Source organism: Rhynchophorus ferrugineus, unplaced genomic scaffold (genome assembly GCF_030347505.1).
Source record: "Rhynchophorus ferrugineus isolate W39M unplaced genomic scaffold, kcgeb_rfMv2 rfM8, whole genome shotgun sequence".
Classification (NCBI taxonomy): Eukaryota; Metazoa; Arthropoda; class Insecta; order Coleoptera; family Curculionidae; genus Rhynchophorus; species Rhynchophorus ferrugineus.
Genome location: NW_027472587.1, coordinates 23,341,434 through 23,362,391, shown reverse-complemented (window position 1 = coordinate 23,362,391; position 20,958 = coordinate 23,341,434). Strand labels below are relative to the sequence as shown.

The window sequence follows — 20,958 nt, the reverse complement described above, 5'->3', positions numbered from 1 at the left end:
AAAGTCACTACATATTTGAATTCTATTCCTTTATATGTTTTTTAGGAAGAATTAATAATGGAGAATACCATAGTTTATGTAAATTTATTTATGTGCAATATTATATATGAAACAGGGTATTGTGGTATTGATTTTATCATTAAGTTTAATTCCATTTTAAAATTAATCCAACTAACTATAAGAGTTATTAAGAAAATAAAAATCTGTTAATAATGTATAAAATATTTGTACATGTATAAATGGGAATAGAAAAGCCGATATGTTTTATTTTAAATCAACAATCAATATTGAGAAAAATAGATTTTCATATATATGGGTATTTTTACTGACATTATTATAGTTGAGTCGAAAATGAAACAAATACTATTTTATAGAAAATTTGTTATTTATCAAAGAAATTAAATAAATAAAGTTTACTACATTATAATGTACATTTCTTGCACTATAATATTATTTATATTACTATTACATATTTAAAAGCATAATACATATTTTGTGCACTTTATGACAGTCTGTCAGTTATCAAATATACACGTAATGTGACAATGTAATTCTTGACCATGCGTGTTACTATTTCCAATAAAAAATATTAACTACAACATATTTTATTGACTATAATTAACAGAAAAACTATCAATAATAATATAAAACTTACTGGCTGATTAGATTTAAAGGACAAGGACGTCAAATCAGTAGAGATACACACATATTTGGAAACAAAATTAAATAATTACGTTGACCGTCGCATACAGTAAGCGGCTAATCAATTCAGTCAGCTGTGAAACAACAATGACGAACAGCTAAATTTATCCGTTACCATTACACGTATCGATCACATTCACTAATCATAAATGAGGTGTATTCTTCCCACGGAATCTGAATTTATATCGTTTAGTTTGTGACGTGTTGTTCTACTAATCCCAAATTTTTAATTATTTGTAGAAAAATAAAGAATATATTGTAATATTTCGTTTAATTGTTATATTTTAAACCACATTTAAAAGTCATAAGAACAGTTTAAAGAATAATTTAGTGAAATTATAATTCATGCTCAATTTTATAATTATTTTTTATTAGTTTTAAATTAATCTAGATTTTGTAAAAGCGAGTTTTATTTGTTTGTGTTATCTCAATATTTCTTTCTAAAACAAAGATATGTATCATTCAAGGACATCATAAATCGTTCCGACTATCTGTGGACTGATATTCATCATTCAAATGATAGTTCGATATTTTAGACCTTTTATTTTGGATCGCTTAAGTGTTTTTTAAAAATGGTTTGAACGACAATATAAAGGAACTAGAAGGGATTGCCGCTTCTTTTTAATTGTATGATTTGTCGCCTTTAGCAACAAAAATAATAATTACCATGAATGGCAAAATTGTTGATCTTTCTTCGAGGGTTGTATTTGCTAGATGTGATCACGTCCTAGGGACGATAGAACATTATAAGAGTTCATTTCTAAAAATGCGACGATCAGAGTTACGACGTTCTTCTTAAACAGTTTATTTTACTGTTTTGTGCCGCCCAAGCTGAGTTTCATCAAATGGTGATTTTCTTCACCGAGTATTCCAGATTCCTCTTTTTAAATATCATGTATAGTTTATTAAATATCCATTAATTATGTTTTATTTATTATTATGTATTTATTAGTATTCCTTTATCATATACAATTTTTTATTTTTCATTTATTGTTCTCTAATTATTATTTTATATTTATTCCTCTCTACTCATTACCCTTTATTCTACTTAACTATTTTATAAACCAAAAACGCCAAAGTGGCCAGCAGGTAATTCTAGTGAGGCCTACTAACTTAGAGGCAGTATGATCTCGTGCGTTACTTCCCATGATGTCATTGCACGCCGTTATTGTTAAAGTTATGACATAAGTAGGTACGTCGTGCGCTACTTTCCCTTCGTACCATGTGCACATGCCATACTTCCTCCAAGCACATTTTATCATTGCTATTGATATTATCCTTATTATCCATTATATGATGTTTGTTTGCTCTATTTTGAAATTATGTTTTATCGAAAATCTGAAGGATATAACATCACAAAATATGGGTCCTGTCACTTCTTGGTGACAGCGTATCTACCGTGTTTGCCTCTAGCTTTTTATCTTGTACGCATTGCACGTACGCGTTACAGAACAGAGTTGCTTATTTATTGATTTACTTAATTATATATTTACTTATTTATATATTAGATAATGGCAAGATCTCGTGTATCTGGTTACCTTAATCTCATTACACGACCACTATTTTTAGTGCTGGGGTATAAGCTGGTTAAGCGGGTCGTGCGTTATTTCCTCTTCGTACCGTATGCATATGTTATATCTCATCCTAGGATAGTTTATCATTGCAACCAGTTACCGTTAGTGTCTGTTTTACAATAATTGGTCGTCAATGTCATTGACTGTTTTGGACTGAGATTATTATCAACCATCTTATTTATTCTATCATTGTTTTTGCCTATCATTGTCATCGTCTTTTATTGAGATTATCAATATCATCCATTACCAATATTTGTCGATATATTTATTTATTTATATTACTGTTGTAAATAATAGTACAGCTGCCAATATTTTGACTATCAGTACTATTATATTTCAATATTACTTGACATTAAAAATATCTACCATAATAATCACCGATTCCAATTATATTTAAATTAATTTATTTCGCCCTTATCATTGAAAGTTGGTTGCTCAGATACATTTTTATTAAGTTTGCTGATCACCGACCACCATATAACATATACGAACAGCTCGTACGATTATTAGCTTTATTTATTTTGCCATTTGAGTAATTAGTGATTATATTATTTGGTTTTGTTTTTGTTTTTATTTATTTAAGATGCTAATTATTTATTATTGTTGTATAAAATATAATCTTTATTTTACCCCATAAAATTTGTAAGGAAGTGAAACAATAAAACTCTTCATATCATTGTTTTGTCCAATAAAAATAATAAAATTGTGTATTTATATTAAGAATGAGTAACCAATTGTTGCTTGTTTTGCTTTGAAACTACAGCAATGACTATCATAAAATATACCCATTAACAATATTTATTTATAAGTAAATTCTAAAATAGACGGGATGAGCCACCTTTATTATCAAATTTACTGATAGGGAAAGTTTTAGGATTGATCTGTAGCACATCTACCTAACAATCAGACACAAAAATCATTGAGTAATTAGATGTGCCTTAAAATGCAAAATTGCATATCTATTTGGCCTATGAATTAGCTGTAAATAATCTCTTTAATTAGAATAATTATTTTGCAAAATCGGTACATTATATTTTATTTAAAATATTGTCCATCGATAGCCACTATATTTTCCATACCTCAGGCAATTCACAGATTCCATCTCAAAATAACAATATATCTATTGGGACTATCCACAAATGAGCCCATTTTTATACTACTAAGAAGTGAAGCACTGTTCAGACGGCTCATATGTCGGAACAAGTAGTAATCAGAATAAACAAAGACTGGACATATATGGTGTTGAAGAGCACTTTCTATTTTAATGCTTTCATTTATGTGATTTAGCACTGAAAAATTTTTTGTTCTAATTTATCGGGGAAGTGATATATATTGAAAAGGAAAGCTTTTCAGTTTCAATATGAAGTTGTAAATCCTTCAGAATTCATTTATATATATATATGCCTAATTTTAATATAAATAAAAATGAATAACTAATGTTTCTAAACTCCAAGTTTGACCGATTAGAAAATTTTCTCATTTATTTTCTATAGGCTGAATGGTTCTTTCGTGTAAAATTAAAAATGCATGAAAAATTATTTTTTTTATCCATATAAACTATTATTTAAGAAAGTTTGAAACAAATATAAAATATTAGAGTATCCGTAGATTTGATCAAATAATATATAGATAAAATGTAGAAGTAAATATATGTAATGGAGGTATAGACCTTCCAAAATAAAATCAAACTTACGTCATCACAATATCGAATGTATCGCCTATTACAAATTGTACATTGGTTTTAAAATCAGATGGTATTTTTGCCATTTTGTTAAAAAGATCAGATTGTTAAATTTAATCAGATCTAAATATTAGCTATAGGAAATTAGATATTATAAACCTACAAACCTTGTTTTGTTGCTTTGCTCGTTTTGATGCTGATTGCTGATGCTGATTGATATAATAGAACTTGGGTAAATGGATATAACTGGATTAAAGACAATAAAATGTCAGGATCAGAAACAGCTCCGCATTTTCTTAGGAAAATGCGTTAGAGAGTTAAGTATTCATACTATTAAATATTAAGTTGCTGCGGTTTTGTTGAAAATATGTTTAGTGTGTTACAGCTACATAGAATACTGAATGGATAATATGACTAAAAACTGACAAAATGTGAAGAAAATATAATGTTAGATTCATCACAGAGAAAATGTCTGCATGTGAATCGAGTGATGAATCAAGATCACTGTGATGTATCCTCTAATTGGATTCAAATGTTTAAAAAGTTGTAATATATTTAATATTGTGTTTTCGATATAATCATAATTTAAAATAATTGTTTCAGAAGCAACTGTTATTTTGGGAAGCATCATTATAAAAATTCAGGAATACATAGCTTTTTGAAATTTCAACTCGTCAGATATAAATTAAATGCCTATGTTTTACGTAATTTACTTTTTTTAGAAACAGACCTGAAAAAAGATACATTATAGATCATCTGATAGAAAAATCTGGTCATAGGATTTGACACTTTCCTCCATTCATTGCCCATCATTGCATATTTATTCCCATCTAATTTATATGGAGGGTGACATAATTATAATAATGAATATGCTGGTTGAGGGGGATATTCAATGAATAACCGTTTGGACTTGTGGAAAGAAGCATTGCCTACACGTAAGTAGAAATTGACAAATGGTGGATTCAAGAACCAGTGTTTGTTACTTTAGAAAATAACAATTTAGTAATAGTGAATCTGATAGGGAAAATGATAGAGACCGTAAAATTTATATGCAATGTATGTAATATGTGTAATCGTTACATGAGTGTTTACATGTTACAGCATCTACATGTGTATTTTGATAGAATGTATGGGTACAAAAATGATACTAACTGTACCGGTCATATAGCAAATGGATTAAGGGAAATACATTGATAATACAAGAGCAACAAAACTGACTTGAGAAGGAGAAGTACAGTAGAAACACGTTAACGAAGGAAACGAGAACTAAAAGTAAAAAAGGGAATATGTTCTGTAACGAAAATTAAGATACTGCTTGAATATAAAATTATCAATTACATGGTTTAGGCCTGAAAAAGATACCACTGCATAAAAAACTCACCCACAACTCTATGTCAGAGACGGTGTAGAATAAAGTTCAATGTTAATATAATAAATCAACACTAACGTAGAAACTATTGTGACTGTATAATGAACTGTAATTTAAAACCTTCAATAATAAATGCATTATATGTACTATAATGTTAAAATAAATTACATTTGATGACATTATCTTTGATTCATTATTTTATTTACATGAGAATTTAGTTATAGTAACTCAAAAATAAACTAAAAGTCAAAAAATTTTGCCCTATTGCAACTTATCATTCTGGCTCTTGGTCAGAGGCATGCTTTCCTATTCATCTATTTTTGTGTATAATCTTAAGAAATTTTTTTGTTACGATATAATGTTTACATCGTTACGGTAAACATAATTTGTTTAAATAAAAGGACCAAAAAAAGTATTGTGTTCCGGGATGTGAAATTTTAAGTATAGTGTTTTGTTTTCCAAATTGTTCTCGTCTAGCTGAGAAATGGGTTTTAAATGTAATAAGTCTTTAATTATCCTCGATGTACACATTTGAATTGACATATATAATATGTGCTTATTCCTAGAACTTTTACCTTAACCTATCGAAAAGGCAAATATGACCACAAGTATAATATTGGAATCAGCAGAAGTTGTCCCTCAACATAACTAACTGTTACGGATTTAACACTATTCTTGTTTGCGAAACTTATGCCACAACAATATAACCTAGCAAAATACCAAAGAGACCAAGAACTATTTGTATATGTGGCAATATTGCACTACGGACATTGGATATTTGAATCAAATTGTGATCAAAATGCGATCTTGTTGAAAATTCGGAAAGCATTAACCTGATTTAATTGCTACGTTTGTATGTTTTTATGCTTTTATATATTATATTGCTATATAAATTAATGCACGTTAAAAAATTATTGAAGTATTAATAAAAATTAAGAAAATTAAGTGCCGATTAATAAAAATGAATAAATGAAGTGAAAAATTGTCTAAAGTAACTAAAAATGCTATTGTTACACCGAAATATTATAAAAGTGTTTCTGGATATTATATTATTATGCTATACGTATTTTAAATATATTTATAGCTCTTTAAGAACATTAGGCCCCCTCATGTATTTTGATCAAAGATATCTTTGATGGAAATACGAAGTATCATTACAAACAACTGTTAAACAACCTAACAGTTAATTTTAATAATTTTTATTAATTTTAATAAAACTGTTGTCGAAGCACACCGAACTTTGTGAACCTTTGACAATTGCCAAGTAATTTTCACATAATTAGTGTGGGTTTCAACGTTTTAATAGTTATTATTTAAACGGCACTGGACGGAGGGTATCGGACGAAAATCTATCTGAAAATTTCAAATAACTTTTAAACAGCGGATGAATCAAATAGTTGCAGATATCTGTGAAGAGAATGAATGGGACATGCGATGAGAAAGATCCAAAAGAATCAGGAAAATATTTATTTCGAGCTATTTCAACGTCGCTGTTTCATTTTTGCCAAAGTAAAAAGTTTCTGTGGCGTATTGTTAGTGGCGATGAGAAAAAGATCTACTAAGAAGGGGTGTCCAGATTAACACCGAAGCGGAATATTGATGACTATAAAGTATTTCTCCCCATATGATAAGATTCGCTACATCTGATCTCAAGGTTCTATTAAGATTAGGGTACTAGAAGCTGCTAAAATCGAACAAAACATTTGTTGAAGATGTATACTGATATTAATTGAACCAATTTTATGATGTACAGCTGCAAAATGGCGGGCCATACGTACACCAAACTATCCTCAGGCAAGACAAAAGTTAGGCGCTCGTTTCAAGAGTTGTGAATAATACACATATCCGGATCCCCTATACTCGAAAATACTGTCACTTGTTTCTGTCGATGTAGGCTTTGCTGACACACTGTTTAGAAATGCTGAAGTCTATCAAACTAATATTGTACTTTCGATATACTATCCTCCGGAGAAACATGGGACAAAGTTGCCTTAAAGAATGTACAATACTTTGATTAATCTATATTATATTAAGTTACTTTTAATAAATATTCTTTTAACTTAAAAGAGCAATCAGAATATGTACAAGCAGCTAATATATTCAGTTAACATTATGCAATTTTATTTGATAATTTAATTATAGTAGTCTGAGTAGGCAACAAAATTTTGACTTTTTTTAAATTTCCGTCACATTATCCAAATCTTGAGGTTGCAATCGTAAGAGGTGATCAGTAAAATATTAGTCATGTTTAATTTTTTTAACACTTAATAATTATGTATTAACTGTTTGAAGATACATATATACATCAATTTTGTATTATTATTATAAGAATCTAGTAAATCAACATTAATAAGCTATTCTTTTTATACTAATTTGCTGCGATACTGAAGATTACAATGTACTTATTCTACATAGGCACCAAGTTTTAAGAGAATTAAATAAGCAGAGGTATAATTAAAACAAAACAATGGCAACTGAAAGTAAAACAATGCAACTGAATCAATTAAATGAGTAGTTGATATACAAATTCTCTAATGTAAATTGATTGAAATATTGCGACAAAAATTAATTAATTATATGATAACTGTAAGGACATTACTTTAATTAATATATTGATTATAACTCACCTGGTGGGATACATTTCTCGCTATTCAATAAATTATCCTTTTTAGATTTCAACGGCGTTGTGGGATGACTGTGAAAACGTTCGGGCAAGTCTGGCCTGCCACAAGTTTTGCAAGGCAGAGGTAGTTTGATCGATGACTTCACTGTGTCGCTGGGTAATGGCAGAGGTGTGGACGAGCGCTGCTTGATTGTTGTTAGGGTCGTTTTACGAGACGGCACCTTTATATATTAACAAAATGAATGTTTTTATAAATCATTTTTTATAAAATCGATGTTGACAAAAAATAATATAACGAATTATATTTGAACATATTAGTATTATATACTAGATAGCTTATTATAAATTTAATTTTTTTTTTCAAATCATATGTTAAGAATATCATATATGGCTTTCACTTATAATGATTTATACTGAATTTGTAATAAGATTACAATGTAACTTAGTTTAAAGTAGCCATAACAAATTGAAATTTTATGCCAAAAGTATTTTATCGCCTAGTTTTTTAAATTTATTTAATATGACTTGTTGATTTTCATTGAGCCTCGTTTATTTCTCGAAAAGGTTCTGGGTTGTTGATATAATCATGAATCATGTTACCAATACCCGTATTGTTATAAAATACCCTGTTGAATATAGAATCACATTCTCTAAACTATCTTTCTGACAACATGGCAATATCATGTCGAAATAACATTGTTGGTTTGACGATCATTTTCGATTTACTTCCACACTCCATCAATATTTCGAAACTGTCAAGCTTTTCTGTGTCGACTTAAACAGAAAGTAATCAGAAGACGTTATGCTATGTGAAGACGCTGGGTGCAACAGTATATATACTTCCTAATGTTTGCATTTTTTGTAACAATACATAATTTAATTGGTTCAATTTATTATTTATTTATTTGTTTATTTTCCTTGGGAGTTTGTTCTTTTAATAAGCCTTAAAATTCATTGCCATCGATTTGTTGGTCGCCCAGGCCGTTCAAAATCACCATTTTTAATCATAATTTTTAATCACCAAATCGGCCAACAAAACGATGAATAAAGAAAAATTGTTATTTTGTATAGATAAATGTCAAAACAAACGAATTTAACAGTTGCTTACATTTATAGTTGTTAAATTAATAGAATTGTACGTATAATGTACATATAAAATATAGAACATAATATACTATAGGTTTTTATAGAGTAAAAAAATATACGGTCGAATTCATTTCTCTAGTCATTTGTGTTTACAGGCAAATAATAATCGTTGAAACTATAACCCTATAAATTTAATAAATAAAATGGCCATTGTAAGTCATCAAAATATATGACGTCGGCACTCGCAATTACAGGATTACCGTATTAAATTTGAAAATTTAGTTTACAACATTTGCCCATTTATATACCCTGAATATGTTTGTTACTACTGTTTTGAAGAATTTTGCAGACATTTGGCAACATGGTCAATTAGTATTAATTGAAATCAAATTTTATAAACTGTGGTTACGCCTTTCGATAACATTCTACTTCATATCAACCAATATAACATGAGAAGGAAAATGCACTCCGGTTTTTTTTTCAATTCTTCATTCAATTTCAATTTGTAATTCATATTTAGATCAACTGTTGCATTCCTTTTTTTAGTTTTTACTCTGTATACTGTAATTAATAACTTTACTGTCAATTTTTTTTATTTATTCACAATTATTTCTCAACAAGATTGAATTAAAGTTTCAGTATTATTTGCACATTCTTTATAATTTTAGCGTGTTTTATTTTCCTCTTACTGCTTGTATTCAAACATTTGCGTAAAATATGATCAGTATTGTTTTAATATTTTTCAGTGATTTTTTTGTTATATTTTGTAGAAGTTTCTGGAACTGCAAAATTTTATTTTCTGAAACTCTAAAATATAATTAAAGCTTGCTAGGAGTTTCATCAAACAGTGAACTTTTGTTTTAGCTTTGAATAGCCTCTTCCAGCGATTTATTATAAATTAGAGTCCTAAAATCATTCTGCTGCACCGTTATGTCCTAATTGTCATTAGGGTTTTTTTATTGTTCTAAGAGAACGCTTTTCACAATTGAATTCATAACCCAAGTTCTCAAAGAACTTTCAAACAAGTCAGTAGTTCATGAGTCAATTATTTCCATGTTATATAACATCTGAAACAATGAGGAAGATCGAAGAAGATGGGAAATAGTTATCGCATTAAATGCTTTTTCAAACCGTTTCATCATGGTGATTTCATTATATTGCAATATACAGCACCGTACTTATGTATTTCTGATTACCACTTGTTTCGACAAGGTTTCGAAATGCTGGAAAAGGGTCAAAATGGATTGATAATCACTGCTAAGCCAACAATATCGTTATTTCGACACTGTGTTGCCATGTTTTTAGAAAAATTTAAAATGACTGTAGAAAACTATATAGATGTTTTGAGTAATATATACTATTTTAATATTTCTTAATAACTGCCATTTTAAAGTTGAAAAATAATGAGATTTCATACAAGTATAAAATAATTGCATTGATTTAAAAGTGTTTTTCTTGGGGAAATTTTTATAGAAAGTGCCATTTATCAATTACCATAATAAATTCGTTGGAGAAATAATAATTAAATTTTGGAGATTTGTACTTCACTTACGATTATAGATCGGAATTCCGGAATATAGCATTCGATTTTTACCACTGCGAAAACATGTCTATTATAAATATAGTTTTACACTTATATAAATAATGTGTAGGACTCAAGTCATTTATCTTAGGGATGTTCAAAGATATCGATACCAATCGCTGATATTTTTCGATATTTTTATATATGCAGTATCGATAGTTGTGGAGACTATCGAATATTTCTTTGAGATTACTTCCTCTCGGCGGACATTAACCTGATTAATTATCGTACGTTTTGAGATATGATTTTATATTTTTAAACCAATTGTTTAACGTGCTATAAAAAGATATCTTATGTTAATAACGTAAGGTGTAAGCCAAAATTTACCCTTAAACATTGACTGTTATTGTTTGCATCGTTGTACTGAATTTTCTTCAATGGAGTTGCAAGGATTTGTAAAGGATTAGCTTTTAATATTTTCGAACTTTTTGATCGAACACTGCTACTACTCTTCCTAGCACTAAGAATTATTTGACTATGATTATCTTCTTGCCCGTCATTATCCGAATTTGTTTTTCGTTTCTTCTTCTTGTTTTCGTTGTACGCTTCAGGGCTTATTAAACTAAAAAATTAAATAGAGGAAATATAGGATTAAAACAAATTAAATTGCATATTGCTTTTACCTAAGGGGACGATTAGCATTTCTTCGCTTAACAATTAATGGTGCTCTGCATAAATTGGTGATGTTGAAGAATTCTTTTCGTATAATACTCATATCGATTTTATCTGAAAAAATTATTAGAATATTATTCTAACATCATTAAATTTAAAGGAAATAAAAAAAATAGTACAGTCTGTATAAAAATGTTAAGCCTCAAACCTCAATGAAAATATTTCACTTATATATTGTACACTGTATTTACATTAGTAAAACGTGCAAATTTAAAGCATTCATTTTAGCGGATATAAGTGACTACTTGGTTGGACAGATGTACGAACGATATTGCCCATCCAATCTTATGTTAATAAGAATCTAATTCTAAATTTATGACCAAGGCCAAAGGCTAAGAGACTATGTCATTTCTAGCCCACATTTGGTAAACCTATAGCCTTTCACTACAACAAGGAACTGTATTTGCGTAACACGACCCGTCTACCAATCCAACGTCAACCTATCTTATCTTCTTGGTAAGTTACTTATAGATATATATTATATTTCTTAAGACGTAAGTAGTTTCTGATTAAAATTAATGAATTCAGGAGAGAACGGTTTTTTGTAATCTCGTCGGAAGCCTTCTAGCTACGGAAACTGAAACATTTAAAATAAATTTCTTTAGAAATCATTCTTGGTTGAAAACTATTTTATCTTAAAGAAAATAAGTGGCGACTTATTTAAATGTCTATTCTAACGATAGTGCCTAACCAATCCTATTTAATATAAACGATACTCTTCATTCTCGAAATTCTTCACATCTCAAATTCAGGCATAAACACACCGTTTCCTTTAGAACCAACTGTAGCCGTATCACTTGCGTATCATCATAACATTTAAATTACTAAATTAATACTTTCTAATGGTTTAAAATCCCATAAGATACCGTTAAAATATTAATCTAATAATTACTTATCTAATAATAATATACCATGGACGTATTCTAAAATATTGAAATAATAGTTGAATATTGAAAAAAAATTCTTTCATTATAACACTGCTAAACAATACAAATTCAAGTAATAAATCCAAATAGTACCCAATACATAATTGCCAGTTGGGAATATTGATAATATTTTCAAACACAAATCAAATTTGTATTAATAGCAAACCTGTTGAAAAATTATGACATTTTTTTATGTAAATTAAGGGCTACCAAAATATTAAGTTTACAATGTTTCAACCATACAAGTATTGGATTATATACATTTTTTTAAAATATTTTAGTTGCCCTTTTACCAGCGAGGGTTTATCTGGACTGGACCTACTGTTTGACGTGGGCTCTAAGCCACGGTCCTCAGAACTAAGTGATTAAGTAAGAGTGATCAACTTAGAAATCATCCCAGAAGACATCCGGTCTTACCCAGCCTGGTTACTGACGTGACTGGGTTCTTTTTCCTTGTCGGATTTTACACTCTTGCCTAGGACAGTCACAAATATAAATTTTCGAGCATGCCCCAGCAGGATTCGAACCTGCGACTATCACAACAGTAGGTGGTCCGTCCTGTCACTTTTACCACTGTGCCAACCAAGACGGCATTATATTCATTTCATGATATATATATGACTATCTTATATTTGACTTGTTGACTCTTTTAACACTTCTATGAAAAGAAAAAATGTATCTGGCATAGTGCCAAATAACTTTTTATACTTGGGCAAATAAAATGCACAAATAGTAACATTTTATTTTATGAATTTTAACAATAGTCTTACAAACTTGTCCGTACTTACAGTTGCAAAACTTCAGGAATTAATAGATATCTGCTTAGTTTCTTTCACTTGACGACAACATTTTGTACTCATACAATGTCGGTATGAAATGCATAAAATTCGATACCTACTTCGAGTACAAAAACCTTAATTGTTATGGAGGTGCTCTTTGAGTGGGATGAAATAAATTTGAAAAAATAAATTTTCAGATTACGTTTTTAATCCTAAAGTGTTCTTATTTCATTTTGATTTCAGAAGCGTTGTATAAATCTAAATTTTCTATTCAAAATTGAAGGCATGATATTTAAACAGTCCGAATAGTATATCACCAAGCGACTTTTGTTGATGTATAATTTTCTACTTTTGGTAATCGTTGAAATTTATTATATTTTAAGATTTTCCCTTTAACGTGGGTCCTGAATCATTTGGCATTCTTAGCATTTATCCTACCGATAGGCCAGAGACCAACTCAGAGAGCATCCATCGGTTTTTTCATGTCCAGATGACATTCGGACAATCGGTCAAGCCTCGGATTTCATACTGTTATCTAGAGCCACTTTCATCTACAAACACAAACATACCATACATGCTTCATGGTACTTGAGTCATCAACTATCCCTACAGTAGAGTAAATGTCTTGTTGAACAAAATAGTTGAAAACTACATATTGTCATACTAAAAGTCGAAAACCATCAGATAACAATGTATAAATGTGTATACATTACAATTAAAAATATTTTATGGGAAAATAACATTATATACAGAATTAAATGTTTTCTTAACATACACCATATTCTACATTTACTGAGCTGAAACTACTTGGCAACGTCACCACACTTGTCGAAAGCCACAAATTTTGTTCTTAATAAAGCTAACATAGCGGTAATTGTTATTAGAGTTATAGGTATCAGTTTATTTTTGGAGTGCCTAACAGGTCAATTGAAAAGTCTCGAGCCTACCACAGTAAAACACATTTTTTTGGCAAAATAATTTTTCTTATTCAACATAATTCCCTTCAAGAGTGTTACTCTGATTATAGAGACCCCCCAGCTTTTCGATAATATTTTTGTAGTACGATTTGTCCTTTGCTTCAAAATAGGCCTCAGTGTCGGCGATCACCTCTTTATTCGATGACAATTTCTTACCAGTGAGCATTCTGTTGAAATCTGAGAACAGGAAATAGTCGCGGGGGGCCAGATCCGGGGAATATGGTGGATGAGGAAACAATTCGAAGCCCAACTCATGCATTTTTGCCATCGTTTTCACTTACTTGTGGCACGGTGCATTATTTTAGTAAAGCAGCACTTTCTTCTTCTTCAAATGCGGCCATTTTTTGACGATTTCGTCCTTCAAATAGTCCAATAACGCTATATAATAGTCGATGTTGATGGTCCTTCCTTTTTTCAAGGTAGCCAATGAAAATTATCCCAAAATGCAGACGCCATAACTTTACCAGCCGACTATTGCATTTTACCATGCTTTGGAGCGAGTTCATCGGGTACAGTCCACTCGGATGACTGTCGATTGGACTTCGGAGTGAAATGATGGAGCCATGTATCATCTATTGTCACATATCGACGCAAAAACTCGGGTTTTTTATACATGATCATCTTCAAACACTGCTCCGAATCATCAACTCGTCGTTGTTTTTGGTCAAAGGTGAGCTCGCGCGGCACCCACTTTCACACGCGGCACAGAGCTTTCTCATACCCAAATATTCGTGAATGATATAATGTACACGTTCAGTTTATATCTTTAGAGTGCCTGCTATTTCATTCAATTTCAATTTACGGTCATTCAAAATCTTTTTGTGGATTTTTTTAATGTTTTCGTCGGTAACAACCTCTTTTGGGCATACACTGCGTTCACCATCTTTGGTGCTCACTTAACCACGTCTATACTTAGAATACAAATCTTTGATGGTTGATTTTCATGAGACAGTGTCCGAAAATTCGGCACCAAGCCAAGTATTTGCTTCAACTGTATTATTGCAATTCAAAAAGTAATACTTTATCAACACGGCAATTTTCTTTTTATCCATTTTTTTCACAATAACAAAAACTGCTTCATTCAAAATGCTATAATTCACAAAGTAATGATCCGACAACTGCCAAATTTTTGCACGCATCTTTTGAGAGTTAGGGCTAACTAAAAAACATATGGATTTAATTCTAGTAGCGCCATCTATGTGTCAAGCCGGAGACTTTTCAATTGACTTGTTATTACTGTGTTAATTCGTAGAGATACATAGTTTTACTCTCCTACATTTATTTTATAGTAATATTATGCCTGAAGACCCCTTTCTATTTTAAGCTTGCCTTATTTCATTTTTTGATTCATGTCTATTAGCATAGTTTTCCATAATATGCAGAAATATTTTGATTGTTCAGAGAAAAACCAGTAAAATGCTACAAAGAAAATCATCCCAATCAAGTCAGTGAACAGGCTGAGTAAGATCGGATAGACTAACATATTATTGGAGTTCGTTACTACTGGCTAGTCGGTAGGGTTTAATGCCCGCGGCCATAGTTTGAACCTCACATTAAACAGTAAGAATATCTACTAAAAGAATTTAGCGTGACGAAATATATATGTTTTTTTGTCCTTCTAGGTGTTATATTCAATATCGCGTTAAATAAAACAATATTTTTACATTTAGTACTGTTGAGTTTTTCAATGCATGCATTGGTTAATCATGGAATACCTTATATTGTATTTTTGACATTCACAATAAATTTGCGGTCGAAGTCCATTACAACTTTTAGCAGCCCTTATTGATGCTGCTCCGTCATACTTCACCTGCGGGTTTTGTTTTTACAACTTAAAAGCTGAATTTTCGACGTAAATCACAAAGAACGGTCTAGAAGACCAAAAAATTCCTTGTTAATTAATTGCAAGAATTATTACATTGTGGCAGCTTAGCAGTTGACAAAATATTTGAAGATGCAACTAATTCCAGATAAACTAATTACGGATATTGCTAAATATGATGAGGCAGGACCGAAATGAACTAAAATGAAATGCTGAAGGCAAAAACTTACGTGTCTTTCCTATAGTATTATAACAAACAATGAAAAGTTGATATGCGGTCTATTAGAAGCTAGTAAATGTGAACTAAACTGGTACAATAGATGCCTACCATACAAATCTACAAATTGAATGACGAAAAGAAAAGATACATTGTTGAGGCTCGATTAAGAAATTCAGACGCACTCAGCGTTCCTACCATATATAATATCTCCTGATCAGTACTTGTTCAGATCGCTGCAGCATAGCCGGAACAGAGTTTTCGACAACAAAATTTCGAAGAGGCACGAATATCTTTTGATACGGTAGTGCTATGTTTTCAGAAAGACATAAAGATAAACCATTAATCAAAGCCAACAATGGCTTACATACAGTGATAATATTATAACATCATAAAAATTATATGTCGTGTTAAATCTGCTTGCTTCTTCATGTAAAGCGATTTATATGAATCCAAATCGATATAACTATAAATAGCACCTCTTTTGGTTTTTGGCTTATGTTTGTTTTTTTTTGTTACATTAATAAAAAACTATATTTTTGGAGAATGTCAATTGTAACTCGTCAGCAAGCGTTTAACCGATTATTAATTAGTATATTACAATGGCGAAGAAAAAAATATCTTTATCCATAAGATCTGAAGATTAGAGCCTGTTCCTCACTTTACAACGGCTTTTATTCTTTTCATACTTCTCGACACGCAAATATGAAATACCTACAAATACCGAAGTCTTGACAAACATTCGTGCGACATTTGGAACCAGCTCATTACTAACTAAATTTAAAACTTACGGAGGCAGAAAGGCATTTAAAGTTCGTACCAGAGCGTGGTGGTTTTTGGGGATATAGGTGTTGACGTCTAAGTAATGACCCCATCTTTAATGTCAAAATTACTTTGTCGTCATTTAATTTCCTCTAGATTTAATGTTAAATCTGACAAATGTGGTTGATATAGAAACAATTTGCGTTATTATTCATGGAATATTGCTATAGTTACCATACATGCAATTTTCGTAGTTAACTGCACAAAACATATAAATATAGAAAGATGGCCGCACCAGCAATCATATTTTAGGCGTCTGAATCACTAGAAGGTGATAAAAATATAATTTTTTTTCAATTGATCTAATATTTTGTCACATGTTTGAGGTTTTACTGGTATTATGAACTTGTGTGCATAATTTTAGGGAAATTTGTTGCTATGACATTATCTTTGTAGCATTTAAAGTAAACATATATTTGTTTAAATACAAAAAAACAATAAGATTTTTATTTTCCAGGATATGAAAGTTCAAATAAGTTTAATAATTTTTACAAAGATTCGGCACCAGAATCAATGATAAACTCTTGGAAATCCCTTATGATCTCTTACATTAAGAAAGAGGAAGGCTTATTGTTTAAGACCCATTTGAGATCGACCAGATGATTATTGACCAAAATGTGGAAGATGATTGTTTAACCAAGATGCAATTTCTAATTGTAATTTTAATGGTAAGTCTCTAATTAAAATTTATATAGATAAAACTGAACTGAAATGAAGATTAACTAGCCTCAATCTGTTAAAAATAAATTATGGCTACAGGTAAATTATAGGAATCAATAGTTCTTCATCTGTTGATTAATTGAATACGTCCTGAGAAAATAATTAATTGTTGCTTGTTCTGGTAGATAAAAAAGTAAATGATAGTTTAAAATAATACAGCGGCATCTAATATGGATATTATCCAATTAAGTACCTACTTAAATGTAGATAAAGGAGAAAAGGTTTTGTAGTTAAAAATGTTACCTGTTACAATATTATAATTACTATATTAGTTTAAATTATAGTTTTTTACTAATATTTAAAGCCATAGCAATTAGAATTACAACACAAGTTATAAGTTGTCAGATTAGATATTGTTTTTTTAAGTATTTTGAACTTTTTTGTGCATATATTAATTAGAATTTAAATGAAATATTTTACTAAAATTATATATTTTTATTTCACCCTGTAATATAAATATTTTTAATCCTATTTTTTAAATTTCTTCACTAGTACATAGACCCGCTTAGCGCGTCCTCAGTTGGTTTAAACAAAGAGGAGTTGGCTACAACTTTATACATGGGGCATCGCGTTCTCTGTCTGTCAATGTCTATTCCATGGCTAAATATGATATATGTGACTGATGAGGAAACAATTTGCATTCTGATTAATGGAATACTACTATTCTTATCATGTATGCCTTTTTAGTATTAAAAGTCACGTCGTTTCGTATTCACTGAAAGAATCAATTTGCAAAAAAAAACAAAGGTCTAAGGATTGGTGCTCATCTATATCAGATCAGGTAATAAAGTGTAATTCGTAATAATAGTTTACAGCAGAGATTTAGAACAAAAATATATATTGGACAAAATGTAGAAACAGTTAAACAACATAATCTAGATTTTAAATTCGATAGTTTTGACATTTATTTATATAAAATTAAGTCTATTCTATTCTATTAAGTTATTCAGTGTACACAGGCGCTAACCATGACTTGAGTTTTCAACATTCATTGATATTGTTGTTTGACTACCACCCACACCGACGCCTAAACGGAATGTTCAAGGCCATAATATATTATTATACATATATGTTAATTTTTCTATTACTAATCAATATTATCCGTCAATAACCTAATCGCAAACACCGTCATTCTACTCAGGTGGAGTTCTGTCAATTTTTCGCGCTCTGACGGATTTAAACAAATTTCGGAAGTGCGAATGTGCAGTGTGAACAAATGAAATTTTGGCCATGTCATCTTTTAGTGTCGTTTATAAATAGCGAGTAATTCTCGGCTAAGCGCTCTAGGGATTGTAATGATACATTGAGGGATTTAGCTATGCTCAGCGTATTCAATTTTTTTATTAACGTTTTTTTTTGACACGGTATCGTTTTGGAAAGTGGAAAGATGGGGAAAAAGTCATAAAACGAATATTATAAAAAATATTTTGATTAATACATATTGCACCTTTTTGTCGTAAATGTTAAAGTAAAAAAAACAAACGGAATGCTTTATTGGAGTTCTTAATAAAAAACGGTAAACTGTTTTATAGGTGTTTTTTAATTTAGTATAGAAATATACACTTTGAGCACATGAATTGACTAGAAATCCTTTTCTAAACAATTATATTTTTAATAAATTTGATTCACAAATTCAGGAGTATTAATACTCAAGTAAACCAAATACCTATCATTATCAAATGTCCCGCAGTATAAATTTCCCTGCGGTACGTTTAAATCACTAAATTCGTTCTGCTCGTTTATGAATCAGGTTTTAGTATATATGATGATATAACGTTTATGCAAAACATCACTTTTTCATAAACTAGCAGCACCCTTAAACAGATATTTTGGAGTGATATCAATTCAATAAAATAACTGAAATAATCTTGAATCGACAGACACTAAAAGAAGCCAACAAGATGTAAACGTTTTTGTTCGTAATTTTTAATCTTGAATCGTAAAAAATAATCGATGTTTTAATTGTGAAATCTATTTGATGCCAAATATGACTCGCAGGTTCCGCAGATTATTGAACCTTACTCCATATCAGATTAATACATATTGTGTTTTTAGTCAGGGGTTATTTATATATTCGAAAACACAATAAAATATTAAACATAAACTAAGATTAAGCTTTAAAATAATTAACACCGCAAAATATTTTACTTTCAATCATAATCCTCAATTTCAAATATCCATTTTTAAAAGCAATTACTTTTTATTTTAAAGGCATTAAGGTTGAATTATTTACATTACCTATAAAGCGAATATCTAAAATTGTCGGTTTTTCTAAAGTTGCTGTCAGTGGTCTCGGTTGTTCCTCCTCTATGTTCTTCTTCTCCTTCTTCAGTGACCAAGTTTTCGTAAAGAGTTTCAGACCGACTTTGTTTTGCATTCTAGCGAATTGAAAATCTTAAAACGAATCCAAACAGACCTGCGGAAAATCGACCACCGACCACAGTCCAACGCGCACTGAGAATAAACGAAACACTTTGCGCCGTCGCTTTCAGAACTCCATTTTCCTACTGAAATAAACCCAAAGTAAATTTCCTATATCGAGTATTAGTCGAAAAAGAAAGGCTTTTAACAACGAGTCTCGATATCTAGAGGTAGCGTATAAAATTGTCCCATTCGATTTGATTACTTGAAATGTTTAATGCAGCAGCTAAATTATAAACATCAATTTTTCAAATACCATCGAGGGTATAAATAGCAAGGTGTACAATCAATAAAATAATTTATGTATAAAGTTTAAACGATTGCGTTCTATTACAAAATTAAAAGAAATACATATTGTCAGCTCTAAATTTGCTATATTTTCGCACATTGAAACCTACGCGCAAAAGTTGAAAATCTTTAAAGTAAATGACTTTAGTTGTCCACCTTGTTTGTGGGTATACGTTTTTTCTGCGACGGACTTTCTATTAAATCTGTTTTTTGTCGTATAAAACAAAATACGCGGGACGCAGACTATGACTAAAACTTCCATATATGATAATCAAGTCAAGTCTAGCTAGGGTATGAGCAGGCGGAGGCGGGGATATTTTGTTCTTTTTATAAATAATCTTAATGTTATGTTTTGAAATATTTACTATAACTTTACCTTGTTTTAGTGTCATCATATAATTAAATATATCAAAATAAGTACGAAGATTCTCTTTAAACCACATAAGTATATTACTAATAATAATTATATATATATATATATATATATATATATATATATATATATATATATATGTAATAGTAATACTATAAAATAGTATGTACTATATAATACAGTAATTACTATTTTCAGTCAAATGCACGGTTCCTTTCTTATACAAATTATGAGACAGGAATGGATGGAGATTATTTCTTGGAGCAGTTAATTCTATATGTGGTTATATTTCCCAAAGGTAGTATAAACGAGACGGAGATGTAC

General features: G+C 30.1%; 1 protein-coding gene across 3 annotated transcripts in view; it reads right to left on the bottom strand.

Moving 5' to 3' along the window:
* Nucleotides 1-20,060, bottom strand: part of LOC143201363 (uncharacterized) — a 41,105-nt gene extending 21,045 nt beyond the window's left edge. For all 3 annotated transcript variants that reach the window (XM_076412365.1, XM_076412368.1, XM_076412367.1), the window contains exons 1-4: nt 19,791-20,060; nt 11,241-11,343; nt 10,945-11,179; nt 7,954-8,170 (exon numbers count right to left, since the gene is read on the bottom strand). In XM_076412365.1, coding sequence (XP_076268480.1) covers nt 7,954-8,170; nt 10,945-11,179; nt 11,241-11,343; nt 19,791-19,929 — 694 coding nt within the window. In that variant the 5' untranslated portion in view covers nt 19,930-20,060. The remainder of the gene's footprint in view (nt 1-7,953; nt 8,171-10,944; nt 11,180-11,240; nt 11,344-19,790) is intronic.
* Nucleotides 20,061-20,958: the final 898 nt, after the last annotated feature.